This window comes from Anser anser, assembly GCF_964211835.1.
Source record: "Anser anser genome assembly, chromosome: 2".
In the NCBI taxonomy this organism is placed as follows: domain Eukaryota; kingdom Metazoa; phylum Chordata; class Aves; order Anseriformes; family Anatidae; genus Anser; species Anser anser.
In genome coordinates, this window is record NC_139721.1 from 107,477,649 (window position 1) to 107,503,397 (window position 25,749).

Genomic DNA, 25,749 nt, shown 5'->3' on the forward strand with positions numbered 1-25,749 from the left:
TATAGCCATTATTCCTTGTCCTATCAGTACCTCCCCAGCTTTCCTGTAGGCCCCCCCTCCCTTTAGGTATTGGAAGGCTGCTCTAAGGTCTCCCTGGAGCCTTCTCTTCTCCAGGCTGAACAAAGCCAATTCTCTCAGCCTCTCCTCATAGAAGAGGTGTTCCAGTTCCTTGATCATCTCTGTGGCCCTCTGGACTCATTCTAATCCTTCCACGTCCTTCTTGTGCTGGGGGCCCCAGAGCTAAATGCAGTCCTCCAGGTGGGGTCTCACGAGAGCAGAGTAGAGGCAGAGAATCACCTCCCCAGCCCTGCTGGCCATGCTTCTTTTGATGCACCCCAGCATACAGTTGGTTTTGTGGTCTGCAAGAGCACATTGCTGTCTTATGTTGAGCTTCTCGTCAACCAACACCCCCAGGTCCTTCTCCTCAGGGCTGCTCTCAATCCATTCTCCGCCCAGCCTGTATTTCTGATTGGGATTGCCCCAGCTCACATGCAGAACTTTGCGCTTGGCCTTGTTCAACTTCATGAGGTTTTGCACAGGCCTGCCTCTCAAGTCTGTCAAGGTCCCTCTAGATGGCATCCCTTCCCTCCAGTGTATCGACCACACCACACAGCCTGGTGTCATCAGCAAACCTGCTGAGGGTGCACTTAATCCCATTGTTCGTGTCACCACAGAGATGTTAAATAGTGCTGGTCCCAATACTGACCCCTGAGGAACACCACTTGTCACTAATCTCCACTTGGAGAATGAGTTGTTGACCACAACACTTTGAGTGAGATCATTGAGCCAATTCCTTATGCACGGAGTTGTCCATCCATCAAAGCCATGTCTCCAATGTCAAGTCAAGGATATCCTGGAGGTCAGTGTCAAATGCTTTGCAGAAGTCCAGGTAGATGATGTCAGTTGCTCTTCCCCTATACACCAATGCTGTACCCCCATCATAGAAGGCCAGATTTGTCAGGCACAATCTTCCCTTAGTGAAGCCATGTTGGCTTTTACCAGTCACCTCCTGATTTATATGTGCCTTAGCACAGTTTCCAGAAGGATCTGTTTCATGATCTTGCCAGGAAAAAAGGTGAGACTGACTGGCCTGTAGTTCCACAGGTCTTCCCTTTTTCCCCCTTTTAAAAGGGGGTTATGTTTCCCCTTTTCCAGTCAGTGGGAACTTCACCAGATTGCCACAACTTCTCAAATATGATGGACACTGGCTTAGCAACTTCATCCACCAGTTCCGTCAGGACCCTTGGATGCATCTCTTCAGGTCCCATGGACTTGTGCACCTTTAGGTTGCTTAGATGGTCTCAAACCTGATCTCCTCCTACACTGAGTGGTTCATCATTCTTCTAGTCCCTGCCTTTGCCTTCTGGTGCTTGGGCTATGTGGTTGGAGCTCTTGTTGGTGAAGACTGAGGCAAATAGTCATTAAGTATTTCTGCCTTCTCCATACCCCAGGTGACCAGGTCTCGTGTTTCCTTCCAGAGAGAGCCCAGAATTCCAGTCTTCCTTTTATCACTGACGTACCTAGAGAAGACTTTCTTATTGCCTTTGATGTCCCCGGCCAAATTTAATTCTAAATGGGCTTTAGCTTTCCTAACCTGATCCCTGGCTGCTCGGGCAATGACTCTGTATCCCTCCCAGGCTGTGTGTCCTTGCTTCCACTCTCTGGAGGCCTTCTTTTTCTGATTAAGCTTGGTCAGGAGCTTGTTGTTCATCCATGCAGGTCTCCTGGCATTTTTGCCCAACTTCCTCTTTGCTGGAATGCATCACTCCTCACTGCCCTCAGGATCCTGAACTCCACCATTTCATGATCACTGCAGCCAAGGCTGCTTTTGACATTCATATTCCCCACCAACCCATCCTTGTTGGTGAGAATGAGATCCAGCACAGCACCTCTCCTCATTGGTTCCTCTATCAAACCTATTTTAACAAACTATTTTTACAAACTATTTTAACAAAGTTTATGATAATATTTTCATTCCCCAAGCTGTGGATAGGGATCAGAATTTCTCTAACCTGTTCTAAGACATAACAGTTCTGTACACTTTGGGGTACTGAAGACAGGACAATGAAGTACACCAAACATTGGGCTGTTCCATGATTATGACTCCTACTGTAACAGTAGTTGCTTTTAGAAGCTACGTGGAAACATATCTTTAGATGTCTTGCATGAGAATTAAAATTTGCATAATATTTTGTCTTCTGGTTTTAGAATGATTCCTAATGTGAGAAATTAAAAAAATATGCATTGTGTATATAAACGGCTTTCTGTTACTATATTCCTGCAGGAAATATTAAAAATAAATAAATAATACTTCGTTAGAATTGACTCTCTGAAGACAAGTTTTATAATTTCTACTGCAAATAGCTTTTTGGCTGTATACTTTTTGTTCTGTATACTGCATTCTGTAAAAATAACCTGTTCACCTGTGTGGTATAAGAGTCAAGACGGATATGTCCCCTGCAAGCAGCAGTGTCTGCAGAAGTTATAAATCCCAGCTTGCTGTCTCCCTGCTAAAAACTAGCCTGACTTTTAGTCAATAATGGGAGCTGTTTTGCTCCCATGATTCTTCCCCTAAACACAGCAGTCAAGACAGGCCAGGCTGCCCTAAACAAGTTAACTATAGGACTCTAATTGAGTTTTCGGGCACTTGTATTTGGAGTTCCCTCTGCCAGTTTGATGGACTAACAGAAAGTCAACCAGGGCAGGAAGACCGTTTTCCAACTCACTTAGGTTCACAAGAATGGCTCTGCCCAAAGCCTCAAAGTTCCTCGTATAGCTGGGTCTTCAATCCATCCTTTTCACTTCTTTGAAAATTTGAAATTCATAACAAAGAAAAGACACAGAACAAATTGTTTCTACTAAGGGAACTTCAAGTGAGAATACTGAATGTGCCCAAGTTCCATACTCAAGTAAGAATGAGGCACAACTTATGTTTTCCATTCCACGGCCAAACAGCCCAAAACTCCCTCACCAGCACAAACAGAAAGGGGGACAAGAACACAGGAGAACAGAAGTTGGCAATGACAAGTACTATCAGAAGGAAGTCTTGCCCCAAAGCCTGGGGGGTCCTTACAGAACCACTTCATCCCTCTGCTGACTGAAAAGGAAAGACCCGTTGCATGGGTGGAGCTGAGTAAGACAGCCCTGTCTGCTCCCCACATAACAACCAGTGCAACTAAGAAAACTCAATGGGTGATGGTAGCAGGAGACTCTTTTGTGAAAGGTACAGAGACACCCAGGCACCCATTTGCCTATTTGATTTGCTCTTGAGAAGTCTGCTGCTTGTCAGGGACCCATATCAGGGATGTCACCAAGAGACTGCCAAGCCTTGTACAGCCTAAGGACTATTATCCACTGCTGCTGTTTCACATGGGCACCAGTGATGCTGCCAGGTGATTGCAGAAGTTGTCGGTGCTCCATCCCTGGAGGTGTTTAAGGCCAGATGTCCCTGCCCATGGCAGGGGGGTTGGAATTAGATGATCTTCAAGGTCTCTTCCAAACCAAACCATTCTATGATTCTATGATTTTACCTCACACACAATTTTACAGCTATACTTATTTCTATTTGGAAAACCATAGTATTTCTGAACCCTTAGGTCTACAATGTCAAGATTAACTGTTCACGTTGAACTTCGTGAAGTTAGCAACTAGCCCTAACCACTATTATGTAATACACAATACTACAGAGAAACCCTGCTTAGGTGAGTTAGTCATGTCAACACTAGAGTGTAGCCAGGATACGCAGCAGCCTCTTTCAAGTCGTTCCAAAACCTTTAGTGATTTGCATGTGCCTTGCAACATTGCAGCTTTTATTTTAATGGATAATTAATAAGCGTGCATAAAACCATCAGAAAACTTAAATAACAATTAGAATGTCTCACTATAAGCATTCCAGGAAACAGGACAGCAATTTCTTATATGGGAGTAGTTTTTAAAACTGTTGGGCTAGCTGAGCATTTCTGAGTAGATGGTGGGAGTCTTTCATACAAAGAATGCTTCAGCAACTCATCTCTTACAAATGACAAATACTGCTTGGTACCGGAAACAGCAAAGGCAAAGGAATTCACAGATACAACACGATGAGTCTGCAAAACTGCTTGCAGTGTGTTCCTGTTGTTCTTGCCAAAAGCTGCAAAGTTCAGACTGGCATAGTAAATTCTCTACACCAGCTAGACACTCTTAATCAGTATCGAGCTATGAGACATTTTCCAAATGCCTCAAAATGTTACCATTTTTTGATAACAACAACTGTACTGTGTTTCTTACTCCTCAGCAGAAGATTTGGTATGTTAGTCTGAATGAAAAGGAACTGACTAACGGGAATGAACAATAAAATTAAAATTCAAGTAACTCTTAACATTACAGATGTCCTTGAAGCAGCATCATACTAGCCACAATACACACATTGATTACAATTATCTGTAGGTATGATCTTTTTCCTTAGCTGTTAACATACAGTTCTCTTCTGTGGTTAACATATACTGTCTGGTAGCTATGAATGATCTTTCCATATAATTTTCCTAAGTCTCCAGTGAGATTCAAAATGTTTTGGTTTCTCTTCCTAATCTTTAGCCTCTTATTTTTCTCCTTTACTCCTTATTTCAACTTCCTCTTTTTCTCATTCAGGCACACACTGTGCACTAATTCAACGCAAAGAAGGCCAGAGTTTCTCTTTTAAGAGCTAATCAAGATACAGACCTCATTTCTGGCAAATGTAATTTATTTCACACTCTTCTCTGTTGCCCCGTTTCCCCCTTTTATGCAGGACGAGTCTCACACTTCCATGTTCTGTTTTTTTATTTAAATTTTACTCTTTTTGAGTTACTTTCAGATCAGTATGCTCAGGCTGCAAATGCATAAAACTGCTGGCACACAGCAGTGCCGAGACACAACACCAGTCTGCAGGCTCCTCCAAAGGCAAATGACAATGGTCTGTTTTGTGAGCCTAAGAGATCCAGGTGAGTTTGATCTCACCAGGAAGCAATGTGCATATCTCCCGTAATACACACCATCACATCAAAGCTAGACAACGCACAGCACTATATTATGTTATTATATTAGTTAAAACACAAAAGTGATGTGAAATATAGACAGCTCATTGTATCTGCTGACAACAGATGAATGTAGGTCACAATGCTGGTCATAGGTAACTCAATAATAAGGTTAATCAGAGGAAATATCTAAAATGCTAGATCAACAAGATGGAATTCACCCAGCAAGGGAATCATCCAGCAATCACTAAGAAAGGGAATTCACCAACACTTCGATACTGTCATTTAATACTTCTGGGAACCAGAGAAGCAGAAGTTTTTCAGAAGAAAACCAGCAATCACAAGGTGTTTTACTGTTCTCCCTTCCTGAGGCTGTGTGACACTGGGAATACAGAAAAAGCCATTCTTATTCCAGGCACAATGCATTTGAGAAACTTCTTTTGCAAAGACAGACCATGTTGCTATTTCAGTCACCTCTCCTCAGACTAATTTAAAGCTGCTGCAAAGATGACTTTTATACAACTTGTAAGGAACCCCTTACCTTGCATACAAATGGTGGTAGAGAAAGCAGAAAAGATAGCAAAGCTAGCTTTGCAAGCTGTATGTAGCTAGATTTACTTACCCAAGGAAGTAAAAGTCCATGTAGCAAGAAGTGAGCTCTGCACACTTCCACCATCCCTCTTCCATGACATTGCCCATATGTAAGCTTTCACCCAAGGCACAGTTCTAATCTTACAGCTGTTTCACATAGCTCTCTACAAGACCAGAGTGCCATTGCAAACATAAGGGAAACTTACTATGTCTGTATTTAAGTATTATCATGTTGAGTATTATGTAAGGAATTTACCTCAGCTGACTGAAATACATGTGTTCCACCTCTGGTTGTAGCCCAGCTTCATAATTACTTCAGAGGTTTGAATGAGCTTCCTGAATGAATACTATCCACAGGCAATTCAATTAAGCACAGCAGACACAACAGGGTATAAAACAAGTAATGTAAATTACTACATTAATTTACACCTACTACATTAAGGATGAGGCTCTGTAGAATTCCCATACAGCATGACTCAATGACACCTAACACAAAGTTCCTATATGTGTGCTCTATTTCCTAATTCTATAAAAAGAACGGTGGTATCTACAGTGGAAAGAAAAGAATGTGGTGGCAGGAGAACAGATCAGAAGCAGATCTCCTGAGTTTCTGTCTGACCTCACTGAAGATGCAAACTGAATCAGATATTCATCCATAATTTAGCCCTTTACTAACAGAAAATTACATGTGCTGATGGACATAATTCTTGGAAAGAAGAGAAAAATCACTTCTGTCAGCCTTTAGTTGAAACAAGAAGCCTTGTTTTCTTGTTTTTAATATGTCAATATCAAAACATAACAAAATTTTGGTTCTGATACTATCTAGAATTCAAGCCCAAATCTGTATGTTGATGTTTACACAGCTTTCCTGTAAAGCAGTAGGGGCTGACGTTAGGAATATTTTTAGTAGCCACATTGCTGGGAGAAAGCAATATAACTTTTCTTTCCTGGAGCAGATATTATGAAACAAGATGGAAAGGAGATGAAAGAAGAGAGAAACCCCAGAGCCAAAAAGGGCTCAGATGGGTTAAAGCAGTCTCTTTCAATTTCATTAATACAACAAAAAGAAGAACAAGAATATGTGATGTTTTCACACCATTGGCTAGCTAAGCTAAGCTCTTTTACAACCATTCTCTTCCTCCCCCTCCTCAAAGAAACGGGGGGAGAAAATATGATGAAAAAAACCTCATGGGTTGAGATAAGGACAGGGAGATCACTCAGCAATTAACCACTGCAGGCAAAACAGACTCTGCATATGGAGACTAATATAATTTACTGTCTGTTACTATCAGACCAGAGCAGTGAGAACTAAAAGCAAACTGAAAATACGTTCCCCCCCCATCTACCCTCTTCTACTTCCTCCCCCTGAGTGGCACAGAGGTACAGGGAACGGGGTTTGCGGTCATTCCATAACACTGTCTCAGCTGCTCCTTCCTCCTCACCCTGTTCCCCTTCTCCAGTGTGGGATCCCTCCCGCAGGATGCAGTCCTTCCTGAACTGATCCTGCATGGGCTTCCCACAAACTGCAGTTCTTGAAGAACTGCTCTAATATGGGTCCATACCATGGGGTACAGTCCTTCAAGAACAGACTGCTTCAGCATGGGCTCCGCTCCACAGGCTGCAGTTCTGGCCTGGAGTCTGGTCCTGTGTGGGTTCTCCATGGGCTGCAGAATCCTCCAGGCCACATCCACCTGCTCCACCACAGGCTCCTCCACGGGCTGCAGCATGGAGATCTGCTCTGTGATGGTACACCATGGCCTGTGAGGGACAGGCTGCTCCACCACAGGCCTCTCCATGGGTTGGAGGGAAATTTCTGCTCCAGTACCTGGAGCACCTCCTCCCCCTCCTTCTTCACTGACCTCAGTATCTGCACGGTTGTTTCTCTCACATTTTGTCACTCCACTCTCCCAGCTGCTGTTGCGCAGCTATTTTTTCCTTTCTTAAATATGTTCTCACAAAGGCACAAGTAGCATCACCCAACTTTGGCCAGTGGCAGGCGTGAGCTGCAGGGTGTGAGCTGCAGTCATGGATCACAGAACCAGAGCTGCAACAGCCCCACAAAGGCACTGGCTGCATCTTGTTCCACTGTCTGAAGACAGCATTTATGAATCCCACAGCCCTGCAGCTTTCCACCTCCTCTCTTTTTCAAACAAGGATAGGTGTTCCTCTCAGAGTGTTTTAGTCGTAACTTTCCTCTATTTCCCAATGACCTGCTTACTTCCATCCATGTCGTAGGTACCAATCCGTGGGAAGTAGCTAGTAAGTATTTCAGGCAATACATTAATGGGCCAATAATAACCAATACAAAACATAATAGGCCAAAAGGCACAGCTAAAAAAAAACAAAAACAAAACAAAAAAAACACACACAGCTTGCCACTAAGACTGTCTTCAGAATGGCTAGCTGTGCATGAGCTACCACAAGTACAGAAAGAAAAAAAGGGCCTGGGAGGAGAAACAAAATCTTGGCTTTTCTAGTAAGCTACCACTACGAAGAGAAAGAGCTCGAATGTGTTCAGATGTTAAACAGAATTAAGCTAACAACTTCCTACTAAAAACAAACAAAAAAAATATTTTCCTCACGATATGTCTCATTTTGCTTCATGTTTGTTACATTAGAAACAGCCATCAAAACCAATTATTCACATGCATATAACTAAGAAGTTTGTTCTATTCTGATTTTTTTTATTTTTAGTTGATTTGTCTAAAAAGCAGAATGAAGCAAATAGACAAAATTTTTTCACTAGATATTTTAACTGTTTTCAATAAATATGGTCTAGTAACTTAAAAGATAACTGCAACTTTACAAGGAAACGGTGGATAACAGTATGGATCCAGTGTGGATAGAGATTACCTTGGCTGTACAAAAAACATTATTGCCACCCCAAATAAACAAACTACACTACTGACAACAAAGCCTTTGTGATTGTCTCCTGCCTACGTAGGTAGTCAAGGATCAGAACTCTTCACAGTATGCAAAGAGTGACACCAGAAGAAGCCTGCAGAACTGAACCACAGATGACACTGGAAAAAAGTGCAACATGCAAGACAAACACAGTGAAATAGATGCTCATTTATTGCAGCAGAGAGCTGCTCTTTAATGATCAATTGCTGAAGGCCACATATGTCTTTTAAGTCTTTACCCTTGCTCCTTTTTAAATGCCAACTTCACCTTTACAGTGGTGAATCAAATACCTGCATCACAGTTAACAGACAGTTAACTATAGTTATCTACCATGATTTATTTCAGGATCAGAGAAACTTGGCACCTCTGATAAAACATAATTACAAAGGTTCTCAAAAAGACCTTTGTTCCTTCCTGGTTTTACTTATTTCACAGAAATTGTGCTAGAAGTATATTCATAAGCGATACCAGTATTAAAATATTGAATACTTCCCATTCACAGAAATTTCTACATCACTTAGAAGACTAGGTTCTATTGCACTACAGTAAATATATTTACTATTACTTGTACCACTGGAACTACACCAGCAATAATAACAAAAAGTTACAAATAACAAAAAGAACATCTAATTTGTTTTGTAAATAATGTGGCACACTTTAACAAATAAATGCAAAAAGATTGATTACAGATTGACCACAATAGAAGAACTCTTAACTGTTCTTGCTGAAAAAAGTCTCTCTTGAATTCCTGAACCCCTCTGAAAGTTATCAGTCTACAAACATTTTAGTATTTCTCTTTAATTCTCCTCTGCTTGACTTAGATAAAGGAACTGTTATGGTTTTGGTTGGGATAGAGTTAATTTTCTTTGTAAAAGCTTGTGTGATTCTGTGCTTTGGATTTTTGACGACAATAGCGGTGATAACACAACAATGGTTTTCGTTGTTGCAGAGCGGTGCTTAAACAGAGTCAAGGACTTTTCTATTTCTCATGCTGCCCTGACAGTTGTTGGGAGGAGAGACAGCCAGGACAAACTGACCAAAGGGATATTCCATACCATATGACATCATGCTCAGCAATAAAAGCTGGGGTAAAGGAGGAGGAAGGGAGCACTTTCAGAGCGATGGCATATATCTTCTCAGGAAACCATTAAACATGATGAGCCTGCTTTCCTGGAAGTGGCTGGATATCTCCTTGCTGATGGGAAGCGGCAAATGAATTCCTTGTTTTGTTTTGTTTGCATGTGCAGCTTTTGCTTTACATAGCTAACTTCTTTATCTCAGCCCATGAGTTTTCTCAGATTGATTTACCTGTTTGATTCTCTCCCCTATCCCATCTGGGGACAGTAAGAAAGCGGCTTTGTGGAACTTGGCTGCCTGCCATGCTTGAACCACAACAAGATCACAAAGTTCATTTCATTGTTCATGCACAAAATGGGGGAGGTGGGGAAGAGAGCACATAAGGAATCCCAAAGACAATTTTACTCAGTGTAGAAGCTTAAGAGCATGCCCTGAAAAGGGCTAGCAATGAACGCTTTGTAAGGATGTAATAAAACGAGAAATAACAAAAAGGAAAATAGCAGGCCAAGTAAAAGAAAAATAAATAAATAAAATGTAATTACTTACAGTTCTGGTTACATGACTTTTAAAGGCCTCAAAGTTGTTTGCCTGCAAAATGAGAAAAATGAACAAAACGGACTTTATTTTTCCAGACAGTTAAAATATATTATAAGAAATCCCCTTCTAACATATTCACACAACAAACAAAATGAATCATTCAGAAGTACACATACATTCTACAGTATTAACAACCAAACTATCTTTCAAACAGATATGGAAAACAAATTGATTTTAGATCATCATCCCCTTAATTCAGATTTTGTAAACCAACGTTCAACTACTGAGGGTGCTTTACTCCAAGTTACAGAATACACAAAGAGGTATGCTGTGCATTCCCTCTTTTATTTTGTCCAATTTCTCATTCTATGCTTTTTGATGGAAAAGAACACTTGTGTGGGTTATTGATAACGTGAACTATCTTGGCTCAGTCTTTACGTACTATGTAAAATCTGTGTTTGTGGATTTAAAACGCATTAAGTTGTATCTGTTTTAATTTAAAGCAAACCTTTTAAGAAGTTTAGCCCATCCACTACTAGGAAAATCTAACGGAAAAAAATCACCAGAAGTACAACCATCAGTACATGCTTTTTTAATTATGACTCTCCAATTGGCATGAAATTAACATAATGTAATAGGGAAGTACATTGGCAAGATTGGGTAAAAAGCTCTCAAGTCTTGCTTTAGATTTCAACAAGGGCGAGATTTGGCATTTTGTAAAAGAAAATAACCTAGATTAAGGATTTCACCGTTCAGGATCATCATGTGAGAACAACAGAACTATTTCACCTTTAAAAACACTCATCCAAATGAAATAAGTAAGTAGCACTGGAACTAAATTGGTGCTATATAAGACTGCACCAAACTTCAGTGTGTCCTGTTCCACATGTCTAGAAAGAGACTACTGTGCATAAAACAATATATAATGTTTAACAACTTATTTTACTTAAAAATTTACAATATTACTTCAAAAGACAATTTCAAATTCTGTGGAAAAAAAAAAAAAAAAACAAGGTTTCACTCAGAAGACACTGAAGCATTCAAACTGCCAAGACAGGTTGTGGATGCCCCACAGAACAGTTTGAGTTGGAAGAGCCATTAAAGTTCATATAGTTCTAACCCCCCTTGCCATGGGGGATGACTACCGTTAGATCAGGTTGTGAACCTCCTCTGGACCCACTCAAACAGGTCCACATCCTTCTTATGCTGTGAGCCCCAGTGCTGAACACAGTCCTCCAGGTGGGGTCTCACGAGAGCAGAGTAGAGGCAGAGAATCACCTCCCTCAACCTGCTGGCCGCACTTCTTTTGATGCGCCCCAGGATGCGGTTGGCCTTCTCGGCTGCAAGAGCACATTGCCAGCTCATGTCGAGCTTCTCACACCCCCAGGTCCTTCTCCTCAGGGCTGCTCTCAATCCATTCTCTGGCCAGCCAGTATTTCTGATTGGGATTGCCCCAGCTCACATGCAGGACCTTGCACGTGGCCTTGTTCAACTTCATGAGGTCCACACTGTTCCACCACTCAAGCCTGTCAAGGTCCCTCTGGATAGCATCCCTTCCCTCCAGTGTATCGACCACACCACACGCCTTGGTATCATCAGCAAACTTCAGGTTCCTTAGATGGTCTCAAACCTGATCTTCTCCTACAGTTCTTCATTCTTCCAGTCCCTGACCCTTTGTCTTCTGGGACTTGGGCTATGGGGGTAGAGCACTTGCCAGTGAAGACTGGCAAAAAATCTGTTCAGTATCTCAGCCTTCTCTGTGTCAGTTGTAACCAGGTCTCCTGTTTCCTTCAGGAGAGGGTCCATATTTTCCCTAATCTTCCTTTCATCACTGACATATTTATAGAAGACCTTCTTGTTGCCTTTAACATCCTTGGCCAGATTCAATTCTATCTGGGCTTCTGCTTTCCTAACTTACTCTCTGGATGGTCAATGTCTCTGTATCCCTCCCATGTTACCCACTCTTGACTCCACTCGCTGTACATTTCCTTTCTGTGAGTTCAGCCAGGAGCAACTTGTTCACCCATGCAGGCCTCCTGGCATTTCTGCCTGACTTACTGTTGGGATGCATCGAACCTGAGCTTGGAGGAGGTGATCCTTGAATATTAACCAGCTTTCTTGGGCTCCTCTTTCCTCCACAGATTTGTCCTATGGTACTCTACCAAGCAAATCCCTCAAAAAGGCTGAAGCCTGCTCTCCCAAAGTCCAGGTTTGTAAGCTTGCTGTGTTCCCTTCCTCGCTGCCCTCAGGATCCTGAACTCCACCATTTCATGGTCACTGCAGTAAAGGCTGCCTTTAACGTTCATATTCCCAATCAGCCCTTCCTTGTTGGTGAGAATGAGGTCATAGAATATCCGAGTTGGATGGGATCCACAAGGATCATCAAGTCCAACTCCTGGGTCCCCAAAGAAATGACCACCCAAAAAAAAAAATCAGATCACGTGTCTAAGAGCATTGTTTAAATGCTTCTTGAACACCGGTAGGCTCAGTGCCATGACTGCTTCCCTGGCGGGTCCAGCATAGCATCTCTCCTCCTTGGCTCCTCTACCACTTGGAGAAGGAAGTTATTATCCACACATTCCAGGAGCCTCCTGGATTGCTTACGCCCTACCGTGCTGTCCCTCCAACAGATTTCATAGCGAAGTCTCCCATGAGGATCAGGGTTTGTGAATGTGATGCTACTCCTATCTGTCTATAGAGGGCCTTTGTTAGGGCTAAAAACTGTTAGGTCTATGTGAAACAGGCATTGTTGTAAGACTAGCAAGGTGGAACTCCGACTTTGCAATGATACATACTGCTTGTTCAGTGATACAACACCGGGCCGCAAGTAATCCGGCATGAGACAATGCTGCCATCCGCACAGCACGCGCTGGCCACACGGCTGCGTGTGATCACAGTAGCCTATCAAGGACTGCTGAGTGCTCCCCTGAGGCCGGGGCCGCCAACTGTGCGCTGCCTCAGGTTCGGGAGCATGCAGGGGCAAAACCTATATATAAACATATATATAAATAGAGCAAGTTGTTCTGCGTTGAGGAAGCAGGAACATCAAACAAGGTCAACATTGCCTCTGCAGGGACACCAGCAAGATGTTGACACCTACCACACCGGTAGGATGCCAGCCATGAGCTGGCTAATTATCTACAACATCAATGACTGAGAAAAGCATCACACTCGTCGCTACCCTTGTCATCACCCTGGGGTCGGTATTTTAACAAGCACACTCATTATTAAATTCTTTGTCTTCCTTGAGCATTCTATCTACTCTTGAGCAGCATTCTATCGCTGCTCAAGTGTGTGCGTGTGTGTGTGTGTGTGCAAGTATATTTGAGATCCCCAAATAGCTCGTTTGCTTTATATATATATATATATAGCTCATCTGATCCTTGCTGGGCTGAACCAATCAGCTTCAGCCCCCAGAATCTAACTAGAACAGGGCCTCATCTACTCAGTCTTCCTGATCGCATGGCTTGTAGCAGACTCCCACTATAATCTCAACTAGGCATGTCCTCCCTTTAACCTGAATCCATAAATTCTCAGTTAGCTCCTCATCTATCCCCAGACAGAGCTCCAAGCACTCCAGCTGGTAATGGACATAGAGGTCAATGCCCCCTCCTTGTCTCCGCTGCCTGTCCTTCCTTAAGAGCTGTAATGTGTCCTTCCTTAATGTATCCTTCATTCCAACACTCAGTCATGGGAGCCACCCCACCACATCTTTGTGATGCCAATTAGATCATAGCCATTCAGGCATGTGCACATCCCTAACATCTCTTGTTTATTCCCCGTGCTATGCGCATTTCCGTAGAGGCATTTAAGTTGGTCCCCTGAATTAATTGTTTTATTGAATGAAGTGGCTGGAATTCCTTTATGCTGCTCTTCAAGTGCTCTCCTGCTGATCTCTGATCCATTTACATGGCTCTGGCCACACTTCTTTTTATGCAGCCCAGGATACAACTGGCTTTCTGAGTTGCAAGTGTTTATTACCAGCTCAAGTCAAGCTTTTCTTCCAGCAGTATCCCCAAATCCTTCTCCCACTGTGTTTTGTTTTTATTGTCTGTGCTATTTTAAGATAGTCTTGTTGTTTACCCAGAATCAGAAAGCAGTTTCCTGACACTTCTTTTTCCCTCAGTCCTTGTTTGAATGCACTTTACAGGTAAGTAAGGTTCAATACCAACTACTTCTTTACCTGTCACTTAGTCTGCACTTGGAAGCGTGCCAGTGAAATCTATGAAGAAGAAGAAGGTGTTTCATCGTGTATTTTTACCTCTTCTTTTCCCACCCCTTTTAGTTTATGCTTTAATTGGGCAAGATAAATATGAAGTTTCACTTACATAAGTTTGCACTTCTTATCCTAAACTCCTCTGAAGTGTTGCAGAGTGCCATTTTAACAGCTGTTTTGTTCCAGAGGTGACTATATTTTAGTGGTGGATGAAGTGATCCCTGTTCTGTATAAAATTTGTATGTGAATTTTTCAACCTTGTGAAACTATTTCTGGACTCTAGAGGATAAAGATACAGATGGAATGTTAGTTGTAATGGTAAAGCTGTTATTACAGCTGCAGTGTAGCTGACTACAATTTGTAATAGGATCATAGAATGATTTGGGTTGGAAGGGACCTTTAAAGATCATTTTGTCATTTCCCCCCCCCACACACACACCATCTTCCAGTAGAGCAGGGTGCCAAAGCCCCATACAGCCTGACCTGAAACACTTCCTGGGATAGGAAGGAGGAAGAGAATACCCCTGAAGCCTGAGGTACCCTTGCAGAACCACTTCACTGCTCTGTGGACTGAAGAGGAAGGATCCATCATATCACGAGAGACACTGGCCCTGACTAAGCCAGCTTGATCTTTTCCCTGTATAACAACCAGTGCAATCAAGAAAAGACGATCAAGAAAAGGTGATAGTTTTAGGTGAATCTCTTCACATTTGCCAGCCAGACCCACTCTCAAGAGAGGTATGTTGCCTACTAGTGACTTCGCCAAGAGTCTACTGAAACTTCTACAGTCCACAGGCTATTCCATCCAATGCTCTTCTTTCATGTGGGCACCAACAACACTGTCAAAAAGCAGTCCAAGGTATATCATGAAGGAATACAGAGCCCTTGTAGCAGCTGTAGGAGGCTCTAGAGCACAGGTGGTCTTCTCTTTGATCCTGCTGGTCAAAGGAAAAGGCTTTGAAAGGACCACTTGAATCCAGCAGATCAATGAGTGGTTGTGGAATGGGTGTCATATCCAGGGATTTGACTTCTTAGACCATGGGACTCTGATGAACCTGGTCTACTGGGGACTGATGGGATTCATCTGTCAGAGGAGGGGAAGAGCATCTTTGGCTACAGTTTTGTCCAGCTGGTGTAGAGAGCTTTAAACTGAAGTTGCTGGGGGAGGGGAACTCAACCCACCCAACTTTTACTGGCAAGCACCAGCACTAGATGCCCAGGATTCTTCCCCTTTTAAGAGACCCCACCTAGAGTACTGCGTCAAGTTCTAGAGTACCCATCACAAGAAAGACATGGACTTGGACCAGGTCCAGAGAAGGGCCAGAAAAATTATCAGAGGACTGAAATACCTCTCTTGTGAAGAGAGGCTGAGAGAGTTGGGATTATTTAGCCTAGAGAATAGAAGGCTCTGGGGAGTCCTTATTGCAGCCTTTCAATACTTAAAGAGGGCCTACAAGAAAGACAGGGAGAGACTCTTTGTCAGGGACTGTAGTAATAGGACAAGTGGTAACAGTTTTACACTAAAAGATGGTCATTTTAAATTAGTTGTATGAAATCCTTTACTACAATGGTGGTTAGATACTGGAACAAGTTGCTCACTGAAGTTGTGGATGCTCCATCCCTGGCAGTGTTCAAGGCCAGGTGGGATGGGGCTTTGAAGGTGCCCCTGCCCACAGCAGGGGGGCTAAAACGTCATGTTCTACAAATCATTCTATGATCCTTTCTGCTGAACCACCTTGCTGACCAACTTAAGGACCGTGAAGTAACTTACAGCTTGGTAAATGTTAAAAATAAAATTTAAAGCAACACATACACACTCCGGAACACAATGTTTCCCCATATTAGGAATACCAGCATTTGCCCAAGATGGGTACCCCAGCAGGTGTGTTGACAAGTACCCCAACATACTTACATGGCCACACAACTCCCCCATGCAGACATCAGTAGCATTACCAACTGAAAATGACCAAGACCTGCTGCAGGAACAATGCTTTGACATAGAGATGCAGCTTTGCAATTGTCAACTGTGTTGTTTTGTGGTTTTTTTTGGCAGATCACTGGTGTTCATTTTCTCCCTAGCAAAGATTCCACCACAGAAAGGAAAAGAAAATAAACTCCTATTGCAGGTTCAGATGCACTCTAGTTGCAAATCTCTATTCTCAATCTATCTAACATATAGACTGACTGGTGCTATTAATTCCATCCACAAACCCTAATCTGATTGAAACTTCGAAGTTGTTCTCAACAGATCAAAAGGGATAAAACACACACCTATATCATTATAACCTTATCAGTACTATTTCACAGTTCCCTTAGGACACTCACTGTTACTTAGAGGAAACAAACAGATCCATACAGGCAAATGCAAAACACAGAGGTTTTGGATTCACTTGGGGATCTCTTCACAACGAGATTTCATGGGTTCCACAAGCACTGTGCTTTGGAAAACACACCACCTGTTTTGCTCTTCACCAGAAGGCTCGTAACAGATGCTGAACTCAGTACATATCCTTCCAGAACAAATAACAGACTAGATATGTTATTTTATATAAAATAAAAACATAAGCTAGTTTTACCTCATGTCTGTCAGTTCACAGGGATGTTTTTCCTATTGCTCAATTTAGCACTGGATAGTCTGAAAGTTTTCCAGAATAACTAATGAATGGAACGTGGAATAGGAAGTTTTTTGATTTTTCATGTTTTGAAGCAGTTCTGCAGCTTGTTAAGACCCTACTGAAATGCCTCGTATTCTGTCACTGACAGAAGTGCCAGCTCTCTCCACCTTACTACAGAAAGAGAGCACAGAATGCCAGTAACAAAGGGCTTGACATTAACTGTCTCAACTAGCACAACCATATTGTTGCCTTTTTCTTCTGACTTAAGGGGAAGAGAGAGGAAATGAGTTGTGGGGAAAAAACGCCTCAGATAAAAGTCTGTGTATAAAACATACACATACTCAGTGCTGAGCATCTAGCTCCATTCTTTCAAACTTGGTCCATCCAAGGCCATACTTTCCAATCTCCGTATCTTCAAGCTCACTGCATGGCTTTAAAATGGTTGCCCCTAAGCCAAATACTGCTACTCCTGCTACTTGTTAAATTTAGAATTAAAAGTACAAACAAATCTTTTCAATGGCTAACTAATATGGTGCTTTGAGATGTGGAAGATCCAATTTCAAGTCTCTGATTTGCAAATGGATTGGAGCTTTGAAATAATATTCTCATGTCCAAGCAAAACATGTTAACCAAGAGTATCAGACATGTTATGATGGAAGAGCTACTTCACAAATTTCTAAAGGTTTCAGTGAAAGTTTGACATTTTTTCTTAAGACGTTATCATTGCTTTCTACACTGGCATGGTGTGACCTTTCTAAGACGTAGCTGTGCCAATTATAAAACTCCTCGTCTTTTAGTCCTGAAAGAGAAAATGGAAAAGAGATGGCAAACAAGCCATATGCATAAGACTACAGGATATGCAGGTGAAAGAAAAGTAATGCAAAACACAAAAAATCTAAAAAAAAAAAAAAAATCTTATGATCTTAAAAACTCCATACCAAAATTGTGAAAGTCGTCCCCTCCTTACCATATCTTTCTACTCCAGTTTTCTCCATATACTTCAACAGGACTTGAGTACTATTCATTTCAGGTACACCATTTCCAGTTTCTCAGTTCTTTTCCACTCAGAAAACACAGTGCAACAGGCAAAATACCTGCACCATCACATGGAAAACATGACTGCAAGTTACAGAACCTCATTAGGTCTCATTTTGGTATTTTTTTCCCTAATACCACTTGTAAGAGGAAGTGAAATGTTACTATTATTCTCCAGGGATAAACTGAGACCTATATTAATGGAATGATTTTCCCAGTGTTATACCACAAATCAAAAATAACAGGAGGTTAGACACCTTCCACATCTCATTAACTCCAAGTGGAGCCATTAACTTTGACTCTATATAAAGTCCTTTAACGCCATCATGACAACATGTTATAGCTAATGTGCATTACTTGTGTACCTCCCAGTCACAGCATTTCAAGAATACTAAACAGGGCAAAGCATTCTTGTCCTCACCCTCCCATACAGACAGTTCAAAGGAAATTAGATGCATGTGGTTAGAAATAAAAAAATATTTGCTATGGAATGAGCAAAAATTGCTCCAAAAATAAATACATTTTTTATCCTGTCTTCCCCTCCTATCAAAAAAAATCACAGATTCTTGTCAACAGCTCCATAAAATTGCTTTTGTCAAGCAAAAATAAAGCCATTAAAACAAAACATAAAATGATACTGCTACTTAAAAAAAATTCTTCCTTTTAATAAGTATAAACAGGGAACACCCATCAGCCTTATATGTATGCCACAGGAGATGCTCTACCCTCCTTGTTCATTTAAAACACAGTGTTTCTTTACCTTTGTTAATATTTAGCTAATCAATAAGGGTATCTTGCCCTGAAAACTTCTCATTTGAATTCAACTTTCAAGACACCTCAAAACCAATGGAACACTAGCTTGCCTCCCTTCCTCCCCTAAATCTACTGTGTAGCATTGTGACATTTTTACAGGAAAGCCTCGAATTTTGACCTCTCTCAATCCAACATTTAATGACATTGTGAGAAGAATCAAAAGCAAGCTATATTTTGAGCCAATGTGAAAACATTAACATAAAGCAAATTAAATCAGCATGACTTCTGACATAACAGTGAACTAAAATTGAATGGCATCCTAGAGACTGAAGATTAGTTAAGCAATGAACAAACATGAGCCACTGCTATATGATAAAATAATTGGACAAAGCATAGTAGTTTAACATAGGGGATCATATTCATTTGCTTCACAGCTTCTGTCTGAAAATGGGGGTCCACACATACCTGTGCTTTTTAAAATTAATCATGACTATTAGAAAATTTAATTTTGAAATTAATGCTACAGAATTTGTTGTTTCCTTTTGAAAGAGAGATACCAGTGCTCCATTACGCTGTAGTACTTAGTGGTACAGTAACGAAGAAAAAAATATATATGTATATATATATATATTAATGTTTGTCTAGAATGCTCTTTAGGCATGGCTAGCCCTCTTTCATTTTACACATTCCAATGTAGACAAAGCATTTTCAAAGATTAATTAAAAGCAAACTCACAAGGGACATGAGATCTGTCACTCTCAGTACAAACTACATGTAAAACGAAAATTATGAAGAACAGAAGAAACCTACTCTGGAGCATGCATTTTCCTTTTACAGCATTGTCAAACACAACCTATTTGCTGTTTAGTAAAGTCAAACAAACCTGAAAAGTTTCTATGACAACTGAAAACTAATGACACCGAGGAGTTTGAGACACAGATAACACATTTAATTTCCTTGTAGCTACAATAAAACTGGAAAGGAAGAAAGAAGTGTATTATGCCTTGCAAGAACATCATGCTGCTGGATTTAGCTGACATGGTGTATAACATCAGATTTCTGGAAAGCAGATGCTTCCAGATGCTTCCAGGTACTCCCCGGGAGTACCATATTCAGCAGGAAGGTTAGGAATCAGTTTGGAGAAAATAGGCAAGCAAGCAAACAAACCTGGCTCTGAAAACAACCAAACCTTTCCCACTCTTTAGAAATTCATTGTGTTAATATTAACATCACAGATTTTCCTAGATCCCTGCAGACTGTCTTTGTTCAAAGAAAGGCTGATTTCCATTTCATTTTGGATATACACCAGCGCCTGAAACACAGTGCATTAGAACAAAACTTCGTATTTCAACTTTTTATTAAATCTTGTAGTTGTCTGATATTCCTAGAACAACATGCACTCTCCCTCCTGGCAAATATAATGACTGGTTTTTGAATCTCATATATACTGCACAGCTCAAATCATAAGTACTACTTTTAATTATTTTTGCTTTTTTTTTTTTTTTTGTATTCACAGTTTGGTTCTCTGTCCCTTTTATGGCTAATTTATTTATGAACAAGTCATTGACTTCCCTTTAAACTTTTGTTTTTAACCCCTACTCTGCAGACCTGTGTATTCCATGGTCTTAGACTAATAAGTACAAATGCAACATACAGTTGCCCCCATCAACCCCTTCTGGAGATTCGTAAATTCAAAAACATTTGAAAAATAATCATGCCAAGTGTTTCAATTCAGACAGCAGCTCACAGGTTTTCTCACAAAGGTGTCTCATCAGTCCCTGCTTCTGCTACCTATGGCACTGGGAGAATATGGCACTAATGAATCAAGAAAAATAAAAAGCTTATTGGTTAATAAATCTGAAAGGAAGAAAAATCTCAGCTCGAATTTTAATAAAGCAAAACTGAATAGCAAGTAAAAGCCATGTTTAATAAAAAAAATCACTGCACCTTTGCTTACTCATCAGTTCAGCAAAGCTGTATAACCAAAAGTGGAGAAATGTTACTTCCATAAAGGTTTCTCCAGAGTCCACTTATTTCTTTTCATGAGGACACAGGCATTATGGGTCTGGACAGTGACAAAGCAGGAAATGAACAGGAAAAATAAAAAACTCCACTAGATATTCCCATCCGTTATCAACAAACTATAGAACAGCACAGTACTTTTGCATTCCTCTTTCCATGATGTACAGCCATTTTCATGAGTCAGGCAGTTACAGCCTGGAACACTTGCTGGAAGAATTGTTCCTGTGAGATTGAGGAAAGAAGGCTGGAAAGATGATAGCAACAGGGAGGTCTGCTAGACTTTACGTGTCCTTTATCTCCACCAAATCATGCTTGCTATGTGTGTATCATGCTTGATTTGTGTACACTTCGTTGGTCCTGTGAGCTAAAGTTTAGATGTAGTAAATGGGGAAAAGAATCCCGGTAAATATTTGTTTATTTTCCTAGTTTTCCACACCTAAGATTTCCATTCTCTTGCCTGAAAGAAGAAAGAAAAAGGAAAAAAGATAACCCAGAAATGAATTAGCAATACATTACTGAAATATACCACAAATCAAACCCACTTAATGCAATTTTCCAGCAAAGCTTTTACTGATTTAAGCCAAAAACCAAAACTGCAGCTGGCAGAGCAAAGGAATAGCATATGTCAATTCCCAGTTCAGCTTAGTCATCGTCACTATATTGCAGGATATTTGAAGGTTACACCTGATTAACCCAAGTTAACGATCTTATTTTCTAGTACTTAGATCCCACTTAAAATGAAACTGGAGAATGCAATCCTTTGTCTGCATGCCCAGGCCTTCCCAACAGCACATATGGTAATTCAGCCTCAGATTTCTCGGAAAATCTTTTGCAAGCTCATATTAACAGGAAATGGGCTGTACTCCATGGGAAGAACAGACTGCTTCACTTTTTCTTTTTCTGTGAAGATGCATGTAAAAAGGAAATGAATGTGATAAGGATAAAAATACACTTTATCATGTCTACTGACCTTTCTCAGTCAAAGCATCTGGGGAGGATTGCACTCAAGTCACCATGGTAAAAAAGAACAGGAGGGTTTTTGCTAAAAGGAACTTATTTTCTTTCAAACTGCTACAATACTGAATTTTCCTGTTTTCTATTCTCCTTTCTTTTCCCCATATACACTTGTTTCAGTTTTTTTTCTCCTTTGTGCCATAACGCATTTTCACTAAAATTCACTTTCGTCTTAGAAAATGTTGCCACACTTTGCTTATACATGAAGTTATCAGAGTCTATACCTCACATTTCAAGTAAAAATGAGATATGTAATTAGTATGAAGGCACCTAGCTGCCTTTGTGATGCCACCACTCACTTCTTCAACAAGGAAAACAGAACTAAGCAAAACAAACAAACCAAAAAAGAAAAATAGAATCCCATCCTTCCCCCCCAACTTTTATCAAAATGACTAAACTTCCACCGTAGCAAGACAGTTAAACAAAATTCAGTTTTAAATGATGTCACAATGAAACATAGGTAGCTGGGAAAGCGTCCTCTTAATCTTTCCATATTGCAACAGCTGGTTATGAAATGTGATGTTTAAATGGCAGCACTACAGCTATGAAGAACTTTTTGGCAAGCAGTTAAAAAAAAAGAAAATATGGTGTAGAGGTTAAACATGAAATTTCTCTGGTAAAGATCTCTACTTAACTCTGCCTTAAAACTGAGAAGTCATGCAGTGGTAAGGACCATTCAACAGACAGAGTCAATTTAAGATAAGAATCTGTATTATGTTAAGAGGTTCAGGCCTTCACATCACATTTCATTAATGCAAGACATGCAGCAGGATATGTGATGGACCTCTGAGGAATTCTGAGATTTCATTTCCTATATTCTTTTTAAAGGTACATGCCATGCAGGATGAAAAAAAATCAGTAGAGGAGACAAACTTATTACTCTCTTGATGCATCTTAAACTGTCATGGAATACTTCCCAGAATCAAAAAAGGACCTCAAAATAATATCCTTTCTTTGGCTTTTCTTTTATTTTTATCTTTTTAAAGTAATAACTAAAATGAAAAGAAGTTGGAGCTTCAAGGTTAGGACCTATGCCTTCCCTTCTTTTTGTAGTATTAGAAACGAGATTTAAGAAAACATGTACTTGTCAGGATTCTTTTTTATTTAAAAATACTGAAATTTTGAAAATTTGTTGATCTTATTTTCTATCCTTCAAAAATAAGATCCAACAGTTCCAGAAAGTCTGTTTAAACAGAGTTGCCAACTTTGATTTTTAAGAAATTTTAGGAGAACTGTTACATAGAACTGTTACATTTCAGTTTTTGGATACAAAAACAGTGCCCATGGCATTTTAATTTATTTATTTAAATGTTTCAGTCTTCCTACAGTTCTCTGCAATGAAAGTCTATAGTCAGAAATAACCCATGAAATAAAATGAAGGGCATCAGAATAGCTCTTATTTTGCTAGATATTTGACTTGAATTAGTAAAGCAGGACTAAAATCATCCCCCCTTCTCTGGTCAAAAGAATGTATGTGACAAAATAAAGCAAGTAGTATTTGAACACATAGCAGCTTGTTTATTTTTTAGCACATGAAGTTCCTAGCAGCTGCATTGGGTTAATATATGAGGGTCCTGATGTCCTTACAAAGCTTCAAGATACATGGCTCATGAGAAATGAAAAGAAAGGATCTCTTTGGAAACAGACATCCAAGCTGAAAATAATCAATAAAATCCACATTCTGAAGAAAAAGAGCATCCGTGAATTTCATCAGTCTTCAACAGTCTTCCAGCAGCCATGACACTGAGAGTTTAACTACAGTTCTTGCTATATAACCCACATTAAGAGCAGCAATACAGGCAAGTGGCTAATTATATGTAGCAGTAATTTAGAGCGGGCATATGTATTGCTTATTTATACGAGAACTAAAAGGTTGGAATTCCTTGTCTAGAATGAATGAGGATAAATCCACATTTCAGTAGAAAGTTGCAATGCAAAAACATTTTGGTTACTTTGACCACAGTACTGCCCTTCCCGATTATCCAAAGATCTCAACTACTCGTCCTTCATGTTCTCAATATTCTACAGTCAAAATATAGGAACTTGCTTACAGCTAATATGGTCACAGATGATCCTACTTCAGAACAACAGAACTCTTCACTAAACAGATAGCACAACACCTAATCTAAGAATGTAACTATGTCACATCGAAAGCAAAAAAAAACACCAGTCAATCTCACTCTCAGTAATAAGTATATAAAAAAAGAGAATCATAGAACGGCTTGGGTTGGAAGGGACCTCAAAGATCATCTAGTTCCAACCACCCTGCCATAGGCAGGGATGCCACCCACCAAATCAGGTTACCCCATACAACCTTGCCTTGAACACCTCCAGGGATGGGGCATCCACAACTTCTCTGGGTAACCTGTTCCAGTGCCTCACTACTCTTACAGGGAAGAATTTCCTCCTAATGTCTAATCTACATCTATCCTCTTTTAGTTTAAGACCATTCCTCCTTGTCCTATCATTGTCTACCTAAGTAGAGTCCTTCTCCATCCCTTTTATAAGACCCCTTTAAGTACTGAAAGGCTGCAATGACGTCTCCCTGGAGCCTTCTCTTCTCCAGGCTGAACATCCCCAGCTCTCTCAGCCTTTCTTCATAGGAGAGGTGCTCCAGCCCTCTGACCATCTTCATGGCCCTCCTCTGGACTTGTTCTGACAGGTCCACATCTTCCCTGTGCTGGGAATCCCAAACCTGGATGCAGCAGTGCAGGTGGGGCCTCACAAGGGCAGAGCAGAAGGGGACAATCATCCCTCAACCTCCTAGTCATGCCTCTTTTGATGTGTGTTGGAAGAAGCCAGGTGAAGGCCAGGATGCAGTTGGCCTTCTGGGCTGCAAGCACGCACAGCTGGCTCATGTCAAGCCTTTTGTCCACCAGAACCCCTAAATCCTTCTCCACATGGCTGCTCCCAATGAGTTCTTCTCCCAGCCTGTACTCAAGTCTGGGATTGCCCCAGCCCAGGTGCAGCACCCTGCACTTGGATTTGTTGAACCTTATGCAGTTCACATGGGCACACTTCGCCAGCCTGTCCTGGTCCCTCTGAATGGCATCTCTTCCTTCTTTGCTATCAACTGCACCACTTAGCTTGGTGTCATCTGCAGACTTGCTGAATATACACTGGATCCCATTGTCTATGTCACTGATAAAGATATTAAACAGTACCGGACCCAAGACAGACCCCCGAGGAACACCACTTGTCACCAGCCTCCACTTGGACATAGAACCATTGACCACAACATTGACCCACTTACAGTGGGAGGGACTCTGCTCACCCAGCCCCCACTTAGAGGTCTGGGGACTCAAGAGATGTGGGAAGTCCAGTGAAGACCAGGGCAAAGAAGTTAAGTACCTCAGCCTTCTCCATATCTGTTGTTACCAGTTGTCCACCTTCATTTGTCAGAGGTGGTATGCTCTCCTTGGTCTTTCTTTTGCAGCCAATGTACCTGCAGAATCCCTTCTTGTTATTCTTTGCATCCCTCACAAAGTTTAGTTCTGTCAATGCCTTGGCTTTCCTGATCCTGCACATCCAGACGTTTCTGTACTCTTACCAGGGCACGTGGCCCTGTTTTGACCAGCTGTGCGCTCCCTTTTTTTTGCCTAAGCTTGACCAGCAGGGCCTTGTTCAGCCATGCCAGTTTCCTACCTTCCCTGCTTGATTAATTACATATGGGAATAGAGAGCTCTTGCACTCTGAGGAAAATATCCTCAAACAGTTGCCAGCTCTGAAAATAGATTTCACCTACAGTTTTGCCTGCAATAATATTAAATAGAATTCCAGCTTTTTTTCTTTTTTTTTTTTCCTAGAACTAGTAAATGTTTAATTCAGAGACCACATAAATCTCTGGCTTCATCTTTGCCAGTAAACTAAAACAGGTTAGGCCACTTTCTCCATCAGTACTGTTCAATCACCAGCAGGTCACAGAGTACTTTGGGCCCACTGTGGTGGTTTTACTCAGGTGGGCAGCTGAGCTCCAACACAACTGTTCTCTCAC

The 25,749-nt window shown here is 41.0% G+C and overlaps 1 protein-coding gene across 15 annotated transcripts in view; it reads right to left on the reverse strand.

Moving 5' to 3' along the window:
• Positions 1-25,749, reverse strand: part of TNS3 (tensin 3) — a 258,468-nt gene that overhangs the window by 130,513 nt on the left and 102,206 nt on the right. For all 15 annotated transcript variants that reach the window (XM_083823142.1, XM_083823137.1, XM_083823136.1 and 12 more), the window contains one exon: positions 10,110-10,151. In XM_083823142.1, coding sequence (XP_083679268.1) covers positions 10,110-10,151 — 42 coding nt within the window. The remainder of the gene's footprint in view (positions 1-10,109; positions 10,152-25,749) is intronic.